The 21,007-nt window shown below is 35.0% G+C and overlaps 1 protein-coding gene across 3 annotated transcripts in view; it reads right to left on the reverse strand.

Moving 5' to 3' along the window:
- LOC138701976 (fatty acyl-CoA reductase wat-like) overlaps window positions 1-19,605 on the reverse strand; it is a 117,856-nt gene extending 98,251 nt beyond the window's left edge. The window contains exon 1 of one of the 3 annotated variants that reach the window (XM_069829400.1): window positions 19,587-19,605. Coding sequence is in view for 1 of the 3 variants with exons in the window: in XM_069829397.1 (XP_069685498.1) it covers window positions 16,516-16,695 (180 nt within the window). In the remaining 2 variants the exon portion in view is untranslated. Of the gene's footprint in view, window positions 1-10,974; window positions 11,039-16,515; window positions 16,706-19,586 lie in introns of those variants that run through there. The other 2 variants (XM_069829397.1, XM_069829399.1) reach the window with 2 other exon arrangements.
- Window positions 19,606-21,007: the final 1,402 nt, after the last annotated feature.

Here is a 21,007-nt window from a genome sequence, read left to right on the forward strand (position 1 = left end):
ATTCATTATGCAATGTATATTATACTGTCTACAGCACATTAGCGTACAATTTAGAGAATGAAGTTAAATTGAAATATAATCATAATATGGATATTTAAACACATATTTGAAAATGGTGGCCGTTCATTTCGATACAGGCTTCAGTTCTTTTGTGCATATTATCGCACTATAGACTATTGCATCTAATTCCAATTGCCAGTTTCGTCCTTCGTACTAGTAACTCATGTTGAAATAATTCTGTACCTACTCTATAAAAGAGTACCTTACGTACTGTAAATTCAATCTTCACTTCTGCCCGACCCGCACAGATAAAATTACTCAGGCATGCTATCTACTGTCCGTCCAAGTGGTTATGCCACAGGATCGTAGAAAGGGGGGAAATCACGTGACAGTTAATTACTTAACGAGGGCCTTTTATTTAAGTTATTTTAAACAGTTGTACAATATTACGTAAACGTCTAATTCCTAACAGAAATTGATGTTTTCAGAAAAGAGCTAAGACAGCCCTGCTTTTACAGAGGGGCGTGCAGAAGCAGGTGAGGGAAATCGGGATGCGATGTAGGCAAACGGACAGTACCTGTGCGAAAATATGATTCAATATTGAAAGCTCTTTCGTCACTGGAAAAAGGCGAACATATTTCTGAAGCGTACTACACTCACTAACTCAGTGCTGTTTACTTCTGCAGCCTTGATTCTGTCATGACAGTAGAAGGAGTGGGAGTGAAGTACATTCAAAAACTCAGGTACAATAAAAATTGAAGTAAAAATAAAATGATGTCCCTGTACATGCAGAATATGAGTATTTTAATTTTGACGTTCTCAATCGTCCATTTGTTCTACAAATTTTGCAAATGACCCACATACATTACATACATACAATATTTTATTTTACATAATATTGTACGTATGAGTCAAGTTATATGTTTTATTGTATTTACCAACTAAAATTCAAATTATCTTTTAAAATAAATACAAAGTTGTGGTCCTCAAATACGGAACTATATTTTTCTGCATCATGTGAGTGTTTCGACTAGGAGCCAATCACGGGTATGACAACCATGTGCTTGTGTTTACATTAGGATTATTCTAACAGCAAAAAGATTGTAGTAATCTCACTGTTAACTGCTGAGAACTTTAAACGAATGGCTGCTCAGAAAGAAGTAATTGAAATGCTGTTGAGAGAAGTAATAATGAAATTTCGATTTAATCGAAGAATATACCTAATAAAAATGGTGGCAAAAGTGGTGATACGGCACGCCTGGATTTTGAAAGGGCAGATAAATGCACCGTTGTGCGAGACCTGTTTTGTTAATTTTGTAAACGCATTGGTCCGAGCTAAACTAGTCTCTACACTAGGATAACATCTTGTTCCCCGGCTGGGGACTCATCCGTAGAGGCTAGTGCATTTGGACGGGGAGGGCCCAGATAAAATAAACGGTAGTACGGCACACTTGGATGTTGAAGGGGCAGATAGATGCACTGCAGTGTGGGACCTGTTTTGTTAATTTTGTAATCACATTAATATACTAATTTAGTTTGAGTTTTGCACATTTATTATGATAATATACAGTACACTAAGATAATATACCAAGAACTTGCTTCATGATAATCAGTCAATATTAATTGCTGGGTTATGTCATATTATTCTTCCCTCTGCACATAAAGTTTGTTATTCATTGAAATATTTCGACACATCTGGGTTAAATGATGTTTTGTACGATAAAGACGTAACAAAAGAAACCAAAACCAAGACATAAAGCAATAGTTAGAAGCATTCTTAGGAAGTTCGTACTAAAATATTGTTTTCAGGTTGACATGCATGATCATTGCATCATTATGTATATTTTTCCTTGTAGTTTGGTGATGTGGAAGAGAAGGCCTGATAGCCTTAACTCCATGAGAATAAATAAATAAAATAAATAAATAAATAAGTAAACGAATGAATGAATAAATTAAATAAATACATAAATAAATAAATTAAATAAATAAATAGATAAATAAATAAATAAATAAAAATAAAATAAATAAATAAATAATTAAATTAATTAATTAAATACATTAAATTGAATAAGTTAAAAAATAAATTAAATTAAATTAATTAAATAAATAAATAAAATAATAAATAAATAAATAAAATAAATGAAATTAAATAAATAAATAAATGAAATTAAATAAATAAATAAATGAAATAAATAAATAAAATAAATAAATAAATAAAATTAATTAATTAATTAAATAAAGAAAATAAATTAAATTAATAAATAATTAAATAAAATAAATTAAATTAAATTAATTTAATTAATTAATTAAAATAAATAAAATAAATTTAATTAATTAATTAATTTAATTAATTGAATAAATAAAATAAAATAATTAAATAAGTAAACAAACAAATGAATGAATTAATTAATAAGTAAATAAATCTATTGCACTAGCATACTACTCTCTGTTCATATAAACAACTCATAATAAATCCCCAACTATGGGTACATGACTTTAGTCAGGCACTACATTACAATAATATAGCACAGCAGAGAAGCAGTTTCATTACGTACTAACGTTCGCAGTGGAGTTGTGCAGTTTAATGAGCGGCTTTCAGCGTGACAAGTTAAATCCTCCAATCACAAGCAGTTGAATGCAATACCACAGTAAAAAATGAAGAAACATTTTATTGGACATCGTGCAGTGTGGGAAGTGTAGTTCAGGGACGTGCTATGCAAAAACACATGGAACACCTCTCTTTACTTAGAAAATAAGCAATGAAGAGAAACCAACTTCTTAAAACCTAAGTCAAATATACATAATTCTTTTTCAATGTATGTACGAGTATAATGTTGGTATGTTGCAATATCCCTTCAAACAATTGAATTGTCTTTAATAGTCATTCTGCTGCAGTACAGAAATGCGGAAATGACCGAAGTCGTGAGATATGTGGAAGAATACTATTGTTCAAGTAGCCTATATAGGGCCTATACTAATACGCATAAGGCCCAATAGTCATTAAAGCATATATGAAAAGTCCCCTTGAAAATAATGGTGGTTTTAATATTATATGCTACATACGGGATGCACTATTAGATTCACAAAGTTATTGTTCACTTGACGATATAGTAAGAAATATTGTATCATATTTCAGGTTTGCTCCAGTCACGTCTTGTGACGTATAACGAATGTTTTCCGGATACGAATAGTTTTTCTGAATATAGAAGGAATATTTCTTTTGATGAATGAAAATGTACATTATTAAGTATTATAAAAAGTATAGAAACATATCACTATGAATTTGATTTGTTCCTTTTATACGTACGCGAAAATTATTTTAGATTGAAAATTAGGAAATTTCTAATTGGCAATTATTGTCTTTACGCATTATTTGCTTGTTTTGTTTGTTGTTCTATGGGCATAGACCATTGGCACAAAGACAAGTTTGGTTACCACCCGATTGTACATGTTTCTTGTGTTGGTTTGTTGACATTTAGAGCTGCATTACTACTCTTCATTTGGTAGAGATATAGCCCAAGCTCACACAGCTTAATACGTTTGGTACCAACTTCCTAGCTCTAGTTAGAAGTATCATTACATACGGATCAGAAGTTTGAAAAATGAAATCAAAATGAAAACCAAAATTAATGGAATCAGATGTGAAATTTTGGAAACGATCTGCAAGGATATGTTGACAGAGGAAAAAAAATTAGAAAAGAAATGATTAGTGATATAATAAATTTTCAAAATAAAATTATTGATTTTATTCAAAAAATAATTCGAGTAGTATAAACACAAAAAAACGATGGCAGACAAAAGACTGTCAAATAAAATCATGGAATGGAAACCACTTGTCTGAAGGGAATTCATACATCAGTGAGGGAAAGGAACATGCAAGAAAATTTATGGGAGGAATGGAGGAGAAAAATAAAACCAAATAATAAGTTAGACTGCCAGAAAATGTGTAAGCAGGGTTAAACAAGAAATACAGTTTGTTTCAGGAGGAATAGTGTATATTATAAAAGGTAGTAGTGTGAACTATTATGAGTAAAAAAGTTAACATTATAAACATGTGTCCAATTTTCAATGGCTGTGAAGATACAGCTGTTTGAAGTTACGCATAAAAAGTCTTACAAAAAGTATAAAGAGGGAGACAGATGACTTACTGACTGCATTTATTGACTGAAAGCCTTACAAAAGATATGACACGCACATTATAGTCGTTCACTTAAATCCAACATTCCCCGAACGATGAATCAGCCTCAGTGATGACGTTCATTGGCCATTAAGTTCCCCAGACTTTAGTCATTTGGTTTACTGTCTCTGGAAATGGATGAAAATCGAAGTCTACAAATAATAAATTACACACAATAGACAATTATGAATAGAGCTGCCTAAACAGAACGCCAAGACGACCAGGCAATGGGACCACCCCTTCCAATCCATCCACCTCGAAAATGGTGATCTAACCATCTAACCATTGGCGTAATGGAAGTCTGAAATGTACTGGAGCACCTTCTAGTTGATACCATAGTTGCCTGGCCAGCCCGGTCCCCAGACCTAACACCATTGTACTTCTTTCTCTGGGGCTGCATGAAGGAGAAAGTGTGCCAAACGGAGAGAGCAAGCAGAGAAGAACTCGTTGCAAAGATTAACACGGGTAACAACGGAGATACACCAGCACGGATTGGATAATGCGCAGCGAGAGGTCAGAGGACGTGCTGAAACGTGTGTTCGTGCAAGAGGGGGACGTTTTGAGTATCTGCTCTAAACAACTGACAATTAGCCTATCTTCTCTCAAGCAGACAGGTCCATTAGATGTGGAATCAAATGGGGATAGATACGGTACGTAATATTCGTGTAACTCGGAAGCGGGGATGTATATTGAAAAAGTGTATTAGGGTTTTTTTATTGCAAATAAGGTCCTGAATCACCTCCTCAAGGACTGACCTGACCTTTTGATACACCCTGTGTGTATATATATATATATATATATATATATATACACACACACACACACACACACACACACACACACACATACACACACTGTCACCGGCGTGGCTCAGTCGGTTAAGGCGCCTGCCTGACGGTCTGAAGTTGCGCCCGGGCACGGGTTCGATCCCTGCTTGGGCTGATTAACTGGTTGGTTTTTTCAGAGGTTTTCCCCAACCATAAGGTGAATGCCTGGTAATCTATGGCGAACCCTCGGCCTCATATAGCCAAATACCATCTCGCTATCACCAATCTCATCGACGCTAAATAACCTCGTAGTTAATACAACGTTGTTAAATAACCAACTAAAAAACACACACAGAGTGAACCGTTAGTAATGTCATTAATTTTAGCGGGTTTTTCGAGATACTTCAAACAGAGTTTAATACAATTTTGCTCGTTTTTGCTTTTTTTTTTCGAGAAAAAATTGTTTTATATGAAACATTTCATAGCGTAATAGTACATTATGCAACGAGCCTATAATGATAGTAATTAAGAAGCGAGTATGGATGTTTATGAAACGAGCGCAAGCGAGTTTCATAATTTTCATACGAGCTTTTTAATTACCATTATAGGCGAGTTTCATACGACTTTTTATGCTCGACCATATTTCTAACTTGAAATTATTCAGATGTATACATTTTATATGTATCTGACAAGATCGGAAGTGACCTTGTTCTAGGTCGTGAATTGTGAGATGTGCGCAGACGCGAAAGTATTGTTTTTTTCCGAGGAACAATAATGTCATTGGCCTTGATGTAATCCCGTTAAACTTGGTATAACCTTGATTATTGAATTCGACATTGAAAAACGAGATGACAAATTGAATGTATTTTAATATTATTTACAATTAACGCTAATTATTATAGTAACAGAACATAACCTTCTGCGACAGTATTGGATTTCCAGCCTCCGTGACTTTTCGCTAATTCTCTTTCGATTGCATATCCGAGAATAATCGATACTTGCGGTTTTATAACTGTACAAAGTTGACTTGTCATTAGCTGAACACCTGTAAGCTGAGTTGTCATTGGCTGAAAACACCTGTACTTTAATGAGTAGGTGTACTTTAATGAAATGCTTTAAAGGACTGCTACCAGGTATATAATTACTACATTTCGGCATGGTCGAGCATAAAATACATTAAAGGTGATATATTACAGTTATATGGACACTAATAATTATTAGTGTTAATATAACTGTAATATATCACCTTTAATGTAACTTATCAAATCTATGAACACTGTATAATTGACCTAATATGTGTGTTTTATCTTTAAATATTTCATAGCGTGTTTTGGTTAAGCCATTAAGCCGTTGATTTAATTCCCAATAAGCTCAGCCAATTTAAGAGAACAGTGTATTATGATAATAAACGATTGGAAGAATTTTAGTTTTGTCCTTTAAACGTGAAAGAATTCCAACCACACAAATGTCACATTGGAAAATTTCTTTGAAGAACAAAAGTTGCACTTATTTGGATCAAATTCTTGCACATTTAAAGGGCAAAACTAAAATTATTTTAATCATTTATTATCATAATACACTGCTCTCTTAAACCGACTAAGCATATTGGGAATTAAATCAATGGCTTTCGCAAAGCACGCTACGAAATATTTCAAATAAAACAATTTTTATCTGGAAAGCAAACGAAGCAAAATTGTATTAAACTTTTTTTGTTTGAAATATCTCAAAGAATAACCCCCTGATATTAATGGCATTACTTATGGTTCACAATATAGGAGGGAGAGTCAAAAAGCAACTTTAATAATTGTTTTATTAATTGAATATGTACAATAAGACTTTTCAACATAGTCCCAACTACGTTCAATGCAAGTGTTCCTGTTATACTATGTTGAAAAGTGATGAAGCGTTTGTAGTCTTATTGTACATATTCAATTAATAAAACAATTATTAAGGTTACTTTTTGACCCTTCCTCGTATATATAAATTAAATATATAGACTTATGTAGGTGGAGTTCACGTAACAACTAAATTTTATAGGCAGTCAAACACAAAGATTTTTAACACCTTATGGAATGTTGTTTTTGAATGCCTATTTGTTGAATACATTTACACACTAATTTCTTGGAACTATGCACATAACTTGTTCCGATATTTGAACAGAGTCATCGCTTACAAAGGTCTGCCTGAACACATTCTATTCTATTTGTCTTCACGTTTCTTTCAACTGCTTATCTCTTCCGCATGTTGCTTGCGTGTGGTGGATCCTCATTAAACACACGAAGGCATTCATATCGACAACAGTAATTGATTACATTTATGCAAGTCATGACATGTAGGCTAATACACAGTCTAGTATATACAGTCACGAAGCTTGAGTTGTGAGGGTGCTAGGAACAATAGACTGTGCCGGTACTACTTCGCGTTGTCTGTAATGAGGCGATATTAGCGATCCTAGTGGTTAGCAACTATCTATGGATGCATATTTACTACGTATTGAGCTTTGTGACTGTATATACTAGACTGTGCTAATACTCTTCCGTTTTTGTATAATTCTATTCTAAAGTAGGTTTCAAGTTTCAAACGGCCATAACGTGGGCAAATTTTTAGATTCTCCAAAATAAAAATACTAATTTGTTCGTAAAAAAAATGAGAGTTTTATTATGACAAGAAACAAAAAGGTAAACATGACCACCACCGTGTTGTTCTACAGGGACATCATTTTATTTTTACTAACATGTTTAATATTAACTTGCTTATACCTCTGGATCAACACCGTTTGCATGCCACCGGCGTGGCTCAGTAGATTAAGGCGCTTGCCTGCCGGTCTGAAGTTGCGCTCGGGCGCGGGTTCGATCCCCGCTTGGGCTGATTACCTGGTTGGGTTTTTCCGAGGTTTTCCCCAACCGTAAGGTGAATGCCAGGTAATCTATGGCGAATCCTCGGCCCCATCTCGCCAAATACCATCTCGCTATCACCAATCTCATCGACGCTAAATAACCTCGTAGTTGATACAGCGTCGTTAAATAACCAACTAAAAAAACACCGTTTGCTACCCCCTTCCACGACTGGAGTTCGATGATACTGGCGTAATATAGGCTACAAACAAATCACTTTACTAGGTATAGGAGGGAAGAAAAGTAGTTCATCCATTTACGTAAACTTGGAAATATTGCGCTTTTGAGTTTGATAATTTTCATTAGGTTTTTGTTTAATCAAAATACAGTACTGTATTAAGAATAAGTGTTTTTACTCACGAACTGAGCTGTCCATGTGGACGTATTCATTATGCAGTGTATATTATACTGTCTACAGCACATTAGCATACAATATAAAGGACAAAGTTAAATTGAAAAATAATAGTAATATGGATATTTAAACACATTTTTGAAAATGGTGGCCGTTCATTTCGATACAGGCTTCAGTTCTAATGTGCATATTATCGCACTACAGACTATTGTACCTAATCCCAATTACCAGTTTCGTTCTTCGTACTAGTAACTCATGTTGAAATAATTCTGTACCTACTCTATAAAAGAGTACCTTACGTACTGTAAATTCAATATTCACTTCTGCCCGATAAGAAAAGATAAAATTACTCAGACATACTATCTACTGTCCGTCCAAGTGGTTATGTCGTAGGGTCGTAGAAAGGGAGGAAATCACGTGAAAGTTAATTACTTAACGAGACCCTTTTATTTAAGTTATTTTAAACAGTTGTATAATATTACGTAGACGTCCAGTTCCTAACAGAAATTAATGTTCTCAGAAAAGAGCTAAGACAGCCCAGCCACTGGCTGGCGAATAAAAGCTGGTGGGGGAAACCGGGATACGACGTAGGCAAATGGACGACAGTACCTGTGCGAAAATGATTCAATATTGAAAGCTCTTTCGTCACTGGAAAACGTGAATATATTTTTGGAACGTACTGTTATATGACCGTAAGCTACTATGTCTGTATATGCTGTCTTGGATCTGTGTGGAGGACGGTTGAACTTCATTAGTAGAAGGAGTGGAAGTGAAGTACATTCAAAAACTGAGGTACAATAAAAATTGAAGTAAAAATAAAATGATGTCCCTGTATAAGAAATAATCGTTCTTCTATGTTATAAACGGCGTTAGTAAGTGTGTTCTTAGGAATGTTTCCAATGGCATCCGATACAGACTGTTTCAGTTCCTCACGGGTAGATCTACTAACAAATATCATAATTTCGGTCTACCCGATCGCTTCTCATCGGTAACTGCACCAGTTTCCACAAATTTGTTCACTACCTCACAGAGCAATGTCTGTATCGAAGTCGTGTTATTTCCATGTCGATTGTGAAGAAAAAAGTTTCCATTCGCAATGGGAGGAGAAATTTTAGTTTCTTCAGGCGGACAAGGTCGCAGTTGGGGTTTTCTCGGGGTTGTCCCGTTTCCCCGTATTATGCATCTACATTCCGTCAACATTTCTCCATTTCGTCATCATTCCATAGCATTCCCCGAAAGCCGGATGGCGACGCGCGGAGGGATCTGGCCTAGGGACGATGGAGTTGCATGCTCGAAATCTGGGTACGCAGCGAATCGTAGTGTAGTCAGCCGGTGTTGTTTGGGAGTGGGCCTAGCTTGAGGATTAGTCGCAATAGATCTTGAAGGTCGCAGAACTGGGTAATAGTACCCCTCTCATGAAATTCCATTCAATTTGAAGCAATTATCGGTATGCGATAGTTTATAATAAGTAGACTTCGTGGAATTGCCACGAGAATCGCAAGGCTTACTACGCACGCGGTATAGACTGTATGAGAAGGGAACGTGCATCGGATGGAGTATGCCTCTGATGTAAACACTGAGCAGTATACTGCGGTTACAATAAAACCTGTATCCTGCAGTCAAGAAATATAATGAATGATCACTGAAGTAGGAAATGTCTAAACATGTAAATACACAATTATTTTGTAGTGAGATATATTAACTCTTAAAATTTAATTTAATATACTCACATCATCCTTGAATATGTGCATTGCAGTGAAGAGTTACGTACATTTGAGCGACTGCAAAGTGAACCTCCTCCGATGGTCTCTCAAACAGTTTTTATATTGGGAAAATGTACGTTCAACATCACACGATATAATAGGTGCATATTTGAAGAACGGAAAGTCACTGCTTTTTAGTACACCACTCCAGACATCTTGTCGTGACCTATAGTACATCATTTATAATACGAATTTGTAAATATGCAGAATTTTCAGCAATAATGTTTCTCAATTTACATTTCACTTTTTCTGAAATTAGTGAATTGTTATTTTGGATAATGGTTTGTGATACTTTATACACTATATTAAGGGCTTCTGAGAGATGTACTGGCTGCGGGGGTAAGGGTGTTCCAGGGGCAATTGTTTGGAACAGCAACACTCTCATTGTAGTATGTTTGAATTCTTGTCTGCACTGAAAAAATGTTAAGCTTTGACTATTCCAACCACAGTAATGCAAAAACAAGTGCTTACATAGGTATACATTAGCTGTAGCTGCTCTATATATTTGGACCGGTCACATCTCTTAACATGAACTGCTTATACTACGAGACCGGGCGGTCGCTCACCTCTTCTATACTACCGTACATCGGCAACCTGATTGCATGCTGCGTGTGGCAATTCAACGAAGTCTAATAATAAGTAAACCGCGGGAGTGCGGGCCTTTTACCGTCAAGTTAAGTAAGACTGGAGCGTTCGTGGCGAGTGTACTGAACTCTCAGGTAAGCAACTCACTGTGCGTGCTTCAGACGTACAGTCCTGAGTATATGAATTGCATACATACAATAATCATACATTTCGTACTTATGTAATTGATGCGATCTCGACGTAATTTTGCAGTCCGTGCGCCAGACAAATTAAATGCACCATGTTGGAATACCGCTCTTTAAGCTGTTTTGCTGCCTTAATAATATATGGAGCTGCATCAGTGACAAAAAAGAAGTAAATTATTATATTTAATCCTTTCCGACCATAAAAGGCGCACAGCCTTATAAAAAACTTGGACAATAGTTGCATGGTTTACCTTTTTCCAGTTTCTCTGAAGTTAGCACAAATTTTTTTCCTACACAGTTCTCGGAAAGTATACCGACCAGGGGCGGCTCGTCCATAAGAGCTGCGGAGCTGCAGCACTCCCTGCTTTGACAGGAAAATAAAAATAATATTTATTTTAATTTGTAGAAGAATTGTTACAGCTTTTATTGGTAAATTTCTTTATATTTCATCTGGCCGGGAATACATGTATGTACTGTACTATTATCTTTTGCATTATCTTTTCGCGCGTCGACTGTACTGGAATTGACACTGCATTCAAAGTCGTCCTGGGATCTGCAGGGTGGGACAGATCCTAGAGAGTGTGTCTTGCTAGGTCAGGGGGTAGAGAGGTGAAGGGAAGCAGAGGTAAACTGCCGCTGTTTAAAACCCATATTTCCCTGCAGTGGCTTGCAGAGCCAGGCGACAAGGGAAGATCTTTCCTCCTCTCCCACACCGTTATTATAATGCTACGTCAAATGGATTCTCTATTCCCTTGAAACTTAATGACAACATTTTTATTTTCTCTTCACATACTTATTGTTGTAGAATCTTATCGAGTTAATATAACGAAATTAATATTCTCTTTTGTCTTAGTATTACGTATATATCCAGTCACCAGCAGAACCTAATATTTGCTTTAACTCAAAATGATTGCACGAGTATAATCCTTTTAATATAGCACGTAAAATACGAAAGAGACTTCTTTTCTAGTTTTAGAAAATTGTTGACCATCAGTATGTCTGAGTGTTGCTTTGGTGTGACGTTTTAGTACCTTAACTTAACCAGTGCAAATGTGCAAGCATGAGTGTGTGTGTGAATTACAAATATTAATTTTATTTTTCTCAACTTTCCCTTGCGGAGAAAATTGATGTAATGAAGTGAAATTAAAATGTCGTTCGTTACCCGACTTAAATCTTACTCAAGCTTCATCCAGCCGAAATAGTGCATATATGTAAGGAAGTATAACAATGAAATTTACGCTGAGCATTTGTGGTTGCCTCCTCTTCGGTGGTGATACTGCATAGACAAGGAGTGGTGTGACAGATTTAGGACATTTGCCCCTAAAAATTAAAAAAGCACGAATCTTCGCAATCTCACCTGAAAAATACTGTTTCATTGGCTATGTTAGGCAAATCTAATATTGCTGCGCAATTAAATGAAACGAACAGAACAAACATTCTCAAACATACTGTAATCAAGAAGTGAGAAAAAATCGTGAAATTATTTTTAAAAATATTGATTGTATCAAATTTTGTAGCCAATATGAACATGATGGAAAAACGATTCGAAGGACTCAGGTGTATTTCGTGGGTTGCTACAATTCGTGAGTAATCTAAACGAGCCTCTCAAAAATCATTTGGAACATGCCATTGTTTAAAGGTAATTCTAAAACAATTCAGAATGAACTGGTAGATTGCAAGTTGAGTGTCTGCCGATCAGAAATTCAGACTGAAATCGATGGTATTAGTTTTTTTTAGCGATTAGAAAATGATGCCACAGACATCTCCCAACTAAGTGAGAAAGTTTTGGTTTTTCGATATGTAGTGCATTTATTTTTGTCCTATACTTATTAGTAATGGTATCAAGAAGTGAAATTTGTATGTACCAAAATCTACTACAGCTCTCCCAATTCACAAGTTCACGAGCCGCCACTGATACCGACCACCACATTTGCCACATATCTACCACTGACGTCTGTAGACTCATCAACTGAAACTGATATATTTTCTGATCGTTTACGCTTTCTCCAATTTTGGCAATCGTATTCTGGTACAAAATTGGTAAATATTCTTTACGTATTGTTGCTTCTCCTGGAAATGTTGATTTGTGTATTTTTCCAGAAATGATCTAAAGTGTGGATTGTCTGAAGTTCTAAATGGATTGTTTGTGTGTACCAACATGTCACATAAGTCTATATATTGAATTATGACAGACTATTTGAACTCGATTGGTTCTTGTTTGAATTGCGTTCAACATTTTCCTTGTGTGCTTTACTATCACAGTGTCTTTCAAAACAGTACTTCTTAGTTCGTAATAATCTGAAATTACACGTGACACATACAACACTTTCTCCTTCTATAATAGCCTAAATATATCGCGTCCGAATTGTTCCACTAAATTATTTAGTATTGCACTTCGTACGAGTTGTTTTAGGCATTGTAATGTGTGTCATTTCACACAGCAACTCTTCAGTATGACAGCTAAACACTCTCTGAATGTTTCGGGTTCGATGCACGGAACAGTACGGCGAAAGGCGAGAGAGATTTACGTCATACTCTATACCCGTCTACATAGTCAACTACAATCGCCGTATTAGGACCCGCTCTCCCGCGGACTAATAATAAGTAAACATATATAGCGGTGAAAGCATATTTTCAACAGTAATCTCACTAGACGTTTTGATTTATCTAGAGAAAATCAAAACTCGAGTGGGATTTAATTGACTATTACACGATTAGAAGAAAGTATATAAAGATTAGAAGTAACGAAGTACTCCAATACAATAAAATATTAACTCACTTACGAAAATACAACTGTCTTCAAATGTATTATTGTACCATCTCAACATTACAAATATTACGCTAGATGCATGCTAGATGGCAGTAGTGAGCAATGCCTTCTCGTCGAGAAGTTCTCGATCTATTATACACGATGGCAATGTTACTAGTCAAGAAGGCTTTGTTGATTCAGTTTCATTTTTATTAAAATGCAACATTCCACTTCAATTATCCGAATCCCAGTAATCAACGTCACTTGACAGATGATTTTCAATAAATCTTAATATTAAACAATCTCTGATACGTGACTATCCATAATATCATATAGCAGAAGCTATAACATAACCTAACTAATATACACAAGTGTTAGAAAAGTTTTAATTAACGACGACGACATAAAAAATAAATATGAATAATTTTAAAAGGAATAATTACTGAATGTACAATTTTCAAATTTGAATGTGATTGGTGGTTCAATTGATGTTATATTGGACGTGTGCGTAATAGAAGTGGAACTCGCTGATTTAGGCCTACATGGTGTATTCAACTTATTCAGGATTTCCGAATGAATAATTTTAAAAGGAATAATTATTGAATGTACAATTTTCAAATTTGAATGTGGTTGGTGGTTCAATTGATGTTATATTGGACGTGTGCGTAATAGAAGTGGAACTCGTTGATTTAGGCCTACATGGTGTATTCAACTTATTCAGGAATGGTGCTCTTCATTTATTTGTAAATCGGATTTCAGAAGATGCATAGTTATGACAAGTGATTTTTATTAATTCTTGTTCTTGAATGTCATATTTGAAACTGCTGTGCATCGACTGGAGTGGTTTGTAATTATATATATATATATATATATATATATATATATTTTTTTTTTTTTTGACATCCAGACCAGCGCAGTTTCAAATGTTGGCAAACAAAGAAACAAATGCTAGGGACGCGATAAAATTGTGCGATAAGCAGCCATGATTGGTTGAAAGACGTCCTTTCGTACCGTTTTATTGGTCAAAAGTAGTATGACGTAGTAAGAGTGTAAGAGTCAATATAAAATCAATATATCTGTTTATACGTTTTTTCTTGTTTTTAATTATGAACAGTAGGATTAATAGCCTTTACCTGTAGGAAAATCACAAAATATATTATGGATCGGATATAATCACGGATCGTAAATTCTCCATCCTTGGACTAGGGGGGAAAACTCAGATTGCACGAATGCTACACCGACATACTATACTCGTATAGTTTCGTTTCAGAAAATTTTACTTGAATTCCTTTATTTGTCATTCATCAATGAGTTAACATTTTGTTAGAATGTGTCTCTCAATGTGTAACAGCTTCAACTTATCAACTGGACACACAAGTTTAAGTAGAAAAAAATTAAAAAGCGCAACATCAAAACCGTACTCACGAGAAAAACATCATATTACACAAAATGTCAAAAACGTTAAACTATTTAAAAATGGCAAAAACATTAAATTATATAAAATGGCAAAAAAATTCAATTATACAAAATGGAGAAAACATTAAATTACTCTTACTTACTTGCAAATACTTTTAAGGAACCCGGAGGTTCATTGCCGCCCTCTCATAAGCCCGCTCTCGGTCCCTATTCTGAGCAAGATTAATCCACTCTCTATCATCATATCCCACCTCTCTCAAATCCATTTTAATATTATCCTCCCATCTACGTCTCGGTCTCCCCAAAGGTCTTTTTCCCTCCGGTCTCCCAACTAACACTCTATATGCATTTCTGGATTCGCCCATACGTGCTACATGCCCTGCCCATCTCAAACGTCTGGATTTAATATTCCTAATTACGTCAGGTGAAGAATACAATGCGTGCAGTTCTGCGTTGTGTAACTTTCTCCATTCTCCTGTAACTTCATCCCTCTTAGCCCCAAATATTTATCTAAGAACCTTATTCTCAAACACCCTTAATCTATATTCCTCTCTCAAAGTGAGGGCCCATTAAATTATTCAAAATTGCAAAATCATTAAATTAATCAAACTGGCAAAAGCATTAAATTATACAAACTGGCAAAAACATTAAATTATTCAAAATGGCAAAAACATTAAATTATTCAAAATGGCAAAAACATTGAATTATTCAAAATGGCAAAAACATTGAATTATCCAAAATGGCAAAAATATTTAATTATTCAAAATGGCAAAAACGTTAAATTATTCAAAATGGTAAAAACATTAAATTATACAAAATGGCAAAAACATTGAATTATTCAAAACGGCAAAAACAATAAATTATACAAAATAAGAGGAGCATTATATTATTCAAAATGGCTTTTATTTTTTTTTATTTTATTGAGTTATTTTACGACGCTGTATCAACATCTAGGTTATTTAGCGTCTGAATGAAATGAAGGTGATAATGCCGGTGAAATGCGTCCGGGGTCCAGCACCGAAAGTTACCCAGCGTTTGCTCGTATTGGGTTGAGGGAAAACACCGGAAAAAACCTCAACTAGGTAACTTGCCCCGTCCGGGAGTCGAACCCGGGCCACCTGATTTCGCGGCTTCAAAATGGCAAAAACATTAAATTGTACAAAATGATAAAAACATTAAATTATTCAAAAAACGGCAAAAACATTGAATTATTCAAAATGGCAAGAACATTAAATTAGAGAAAATGGCAAAAACATTAAATTATACAAAATGGCAAAAACATTAAATTATACAAAATGATAAAAACATTAAATTATTCAAAACGGCAAAAGCATTAAATTATTCAAAATGGCAAAAACATTAAATTATACAAAATGGCAAAAGCATTAAAGTATACACAAATGGCAAAAACATCGAATTACACAAAATGGCAAAAACATTAAATTATTCAAAATCACAAGTATAAGGATTATAAACGCATTTCTGCTGCTAATATCACAGCATTTAACATTCGTATTATCGGAAATGTTGTTTCTACAAAAACGGGCAATCTGTACAATAAATCATACAACATCAAAATCTATTTCAATAAGACTACACGATACACACAGAATTCAGGCACACTCACCTCTCTCTCTGACGGAAGAACTAGGAACAGGTTAGCGTAGTATCCGAGTCGGTCGAGGTGTTCAGGACAACTACGCGCACTGTGTTGAATGGGACACACTTTTCCACTTCCTACGCGACCTTCAGAGAAGGTCAGAACATCGATAGATACCAAGTTTACCTCGATTACGGATCTAGACATTGTGGCGACATCCAACATGATACTTTCGCCTATTATCTTCAAAAAACTTGAGTAAGTACGTAATTCCTGCGGTCTGGACAGGGGTTCTCAAACCGTTGTACGCATACCAACAATACAATCGTTTGGGATAACTTTGTACAGTACCACTTCTATCATATTTTTATAATTGCCTAAAATAGTGTCTATTGAAATTGATGTTTAAAAGTAAATTATTGAAGGAAACTACTTATTTTCTGGGTTAAGACATAATAAACATAAAAAATCATATTTTAAATAGGTTAAATTTGTCATTTATGTATTTATTTATTCATTTATTTATTTTAGTAGGTTATTTTACGACGAATTATCAACATCTCAGGTTATTTAGCGTCTGAATGAGATGAAGGTGATAATGCCGATGAAATGAATCCGGGGTCCAACACCGAAAGTTACCCAGCATTTGCTCATATTGGGTTGAGGGAAAACCCCGGAAAAAGCCTCAACCAGGTAACTTTCCCCGACCGGGAATCGAACCCGGGGCACCTGGTTTCGCGGCTAGATGCGCTAACCGTTACTCCACAGGTGTAGACTAATTTTACATTTAATGGCGGTACAAAGTTACATGGCTAATTGAAGAAACTTTGTATCACATGATGTGTTTTGCTATTAAATTCAATTCTCTATAGTCCCCTTCAAATTCAAGGTAACTTTTTACCATATAATAAGAAAATACGTAACATTTTATTTCAGATGATGTCATAAAAAAGTTTATTGAAAACGTAGAACATTTACTGTAACAAGAAACATATTAGCACTAGAACAGAAAATATGAATACAATTGTTATGTGTTTATTACTTACGTATACGTTCGATATAAGTTATTTTTAATTTGCTAATCAAATTCTTCACAGTCTTAACATAATCAGTTCATACGTATCTCTTCTATTTAAAAACTTATTAACTTTCGTTATTACTTCAAACTTATCAGCAAAGCTCGGAACTTGGGGACTTGTGTCTTTGAACGTGGCTAAGCGACCGGACTTCAATGTCAACAAACTCCCGCTTCCAGCACAGAGGTACTGTAAGGTCTGCTATAAAAGTGGTTCCTGGCTGGAACAACATAATGATACTCGTAATATTATGGTAGATTGAAACAAGTAATTTTATAGCATATATATATATATATATATATAAACATGCAAAATATATCAAATTTACAGTTCTGCCCTGTATATTTTATTGCAGTGTATGACTACATACATTCGAATATTTTTCGAACCCATACCTTCTTCGTCTGTTAGTTAAACATGATTTGAAACGAAAGAAACTTATTTCCACGTCACATGAAGTGACGGGAGCAAAATTATTTTTTTATTTTATTTATTTTAACTAGCTACCTACTGAATACAAATTACATTTATAAAACAAAAATGTTTCTATCCACTACCGTAAGAGCCAGGCTCGTGTACGGTGTTGTCTTAGTCAATAATAAAGGGTGCGTCAGAAAGAACGGATGGATTTCAAACTATCGATACGCAACGAGGAGAGAGATATAGTGAGGGGGACCACGACTGTTGGGTCAGCCATAGAATGCAGTTTCAGTTGAGAATATGGTGTTGGTCTGGTGTACAACGTGCTTTCATCGTAGAGACATTTTTGAAAAATGAAGAGTCTGTGATCGCCACTCAGGACTCATTTCGACATCGGACGTCACGCTAGGATTCCAACTCGGAATACAATTTTGCGGTGGGTGGCTTCATTTCGTATCACAGGTTCAACATTAAAGAAGAAATCACCTGGACGAAATTCTATTGCACTGAGATTGTCCGAGGCTACGGTAAGATCTCGCGCCCTGCGACTTCTTTCTTTGGGACCATTTGAAGGCGTACGTTTGTAAACATCGATCACATACACTGGACGAACTGAAGACAGCGATTCTTGAAGAAATCGTGGCAATTGCACCAGCTATGACTGTGAAAGTGATGGCGAACATCAGAAAACGCCTCGATGCCTGTATTGAAAGCCAAGGACATCATATGGATAATGTTGTTTTCTATAAATAAACTGCATGTATTGGTGAATATGTTGATAACAATAAATTTTTGATTTGATGAATCTTTACAATTTTCTTGCCATGTGAAATCCATCCGTTCTTTCTGACGCACTCTGTATAACATAAAATTTACAAGGACACTTTACTAAATACAGTAAGTAACTTAATTCAAACCAATAAATACAACACAAGAGCAAGAATAAAGAAGAAAGAGAAAAAGAGAGAAAAATACACATTTAATATAAATTGACAATCCGACAGAAGGCAGTGATATTCAATAAAAACAAGAATATAGTAGACAGAAATAAAAGGTAAAACAAAATGCATTTGTTAATATTAAGTTATATTATATCGTGGATAATTTTACAAATTTATTTTTAAAAGCTTTAATTTTAAAAAATTTCAAATTTGGAAAATGGTTTGTAATTGTATTATAAAGTCTTAGGCCGAAATAAAGTATTGAATGTTTTCACTGTCACTGTTTCCTGTTCGATTTTCAGTAGTTGCTAGCTGATCTCGTATCTGAGAAAGATAAGTATCCTAAATTTGTCTCGAAAATAGTTTTCAATTTCTATGTCACTACTAGGGAAGGTTCCACTACGACTTGATCCATGGCTATGGACAAATTTTCCACCGATTTAAGGGACTGTAATGTATTTCAATGAATACCCGTTTCCAGTCTCTAGTTTGTGTTTGACACAAGTTACAAAATATAAACTCTCCATTCGAAGAAAATAATATATCTCCTCAGAATTCCTCCACGAAATTCTGTACCTAAATTTTAAGAAATATATTTTCAAACGTATACAATACCCATTCGAATAATACGTATTTTCTTATTTTCAAACAGACCGTTTACCTCTAATTAATTCTCTGAATGTCATTGGCTTCGACACGACACAGTTTCCTCGTCCGTCTTCCTGTCATTCGATGTGACCCCGTTCTTAGTACACACGACTGTCCCTGAGCACTTGCAGGGTGAGCTTTGTGTACGTTGTACCTGTAACCTTACTCATGCACACGACACACAAGTCCCCAAGTTCCGAGCTTTGCTTATCAGACAACATCCAGTGCCTTCCGTCCATGACCTTACAACCGACTTTGTATCTGGAGATGGGATCATGTAGTTCAATGCCATTGACTGTGGGCCTACCAGGAAGCAGTATGAGGCTGTTACAAAGTCATCACAGCACAGAGTAGGGGGGAAGTGGGTACAGTAAGACAGGGAGAACAGTGAGACATTTTTTATTACATAGTAAATTTTTATGTTGAGATGTTGGTCAGAGTGGTGTTGTATGTTGCATGAGTAAAGTAACAGTATTTTCATTCTCGATTTGATTCTAGTTATAAAGGTGAGTGATGAAAAAATAATTCGTAATTTTTCACTCTAGAAGTAAAATTTTGGCTTGTGTTTAATGAAGGTTATATTGGATATACAGGGACATCATTTTATTTTTACTAGCATTTGTAATATTAACCTGGCTATACCTTTGAATTAAAGGTTGAGGATCGGCGGAAAAACTGTTTGTTACTCCTTCCACGACCGGAGTTTGATGATACTAGCGTAATATGAAAACAAATCACTTTACTAGGTATAGGAAGGAAGAAAAGTAGTGCATCCATTTAGGCCTACTTAAATTAGGAAATATTACGATTTTGATTTTTAAATTTTCGTTCGATTTTTATTTACTCAAAAATAGTACAATATTAACAATACGTGTTTTTTACTAACTGAACTATCCAGGCGAACGTATTCATTATGCAATGTATAGTATACTGTGTCCAGCACATTAGCATACAATATGGAGAGTGCATTTAAATTGAAAAATAATCAAAATCTGAAAATGGTGGACGTTCATTTCGATATAGGCTTCAATTCTTTTGTACATATTATCAAAGACGTTTTTATGCATATCTTCGGAAATTGAATGTATTGATTGTTTCTTGAATGTAATTTTTTAATTTTTCTGTTGTTGTAGGATGTTTAGCAAACACAACTGTTTTACAATAACCCCAAAAGAAATACTGTAAAGCACTCAAATCAGGCGACATGGGGAGCCATAATCCTGCTCATGTTTAAATAGTTCTCTACCTACTCTATAACAGTGTACCTAACATACTGTAAATTCAATCTTCACTTCTGCCCGATCCGCACAGAAAAATTTACTCAGACATTCTCTCTGTTATCCGTCTAAGTGATTATGTCGCAGGGTGGTATAAAGTGGGAAAATCATATGACAGTTACTTAACAAGGCCCTTTTATTAAAATTATTTTAAAAA

Source organism: Periplaneta americana, chromosome 6, assembly GCF_040183065.1.
Source record: "Periplaneta americana isolate PAMFEO1 chromosome 6, P.americana_PAMFEO1_priV1, whole genome shotgun sequence".
Taxonomy (NCBI): Eukaryota; Metazoa; Arthropoda; class Insecta; order Blattodea; family Blattidae; genus Periplaneta; species Periplaneta americana.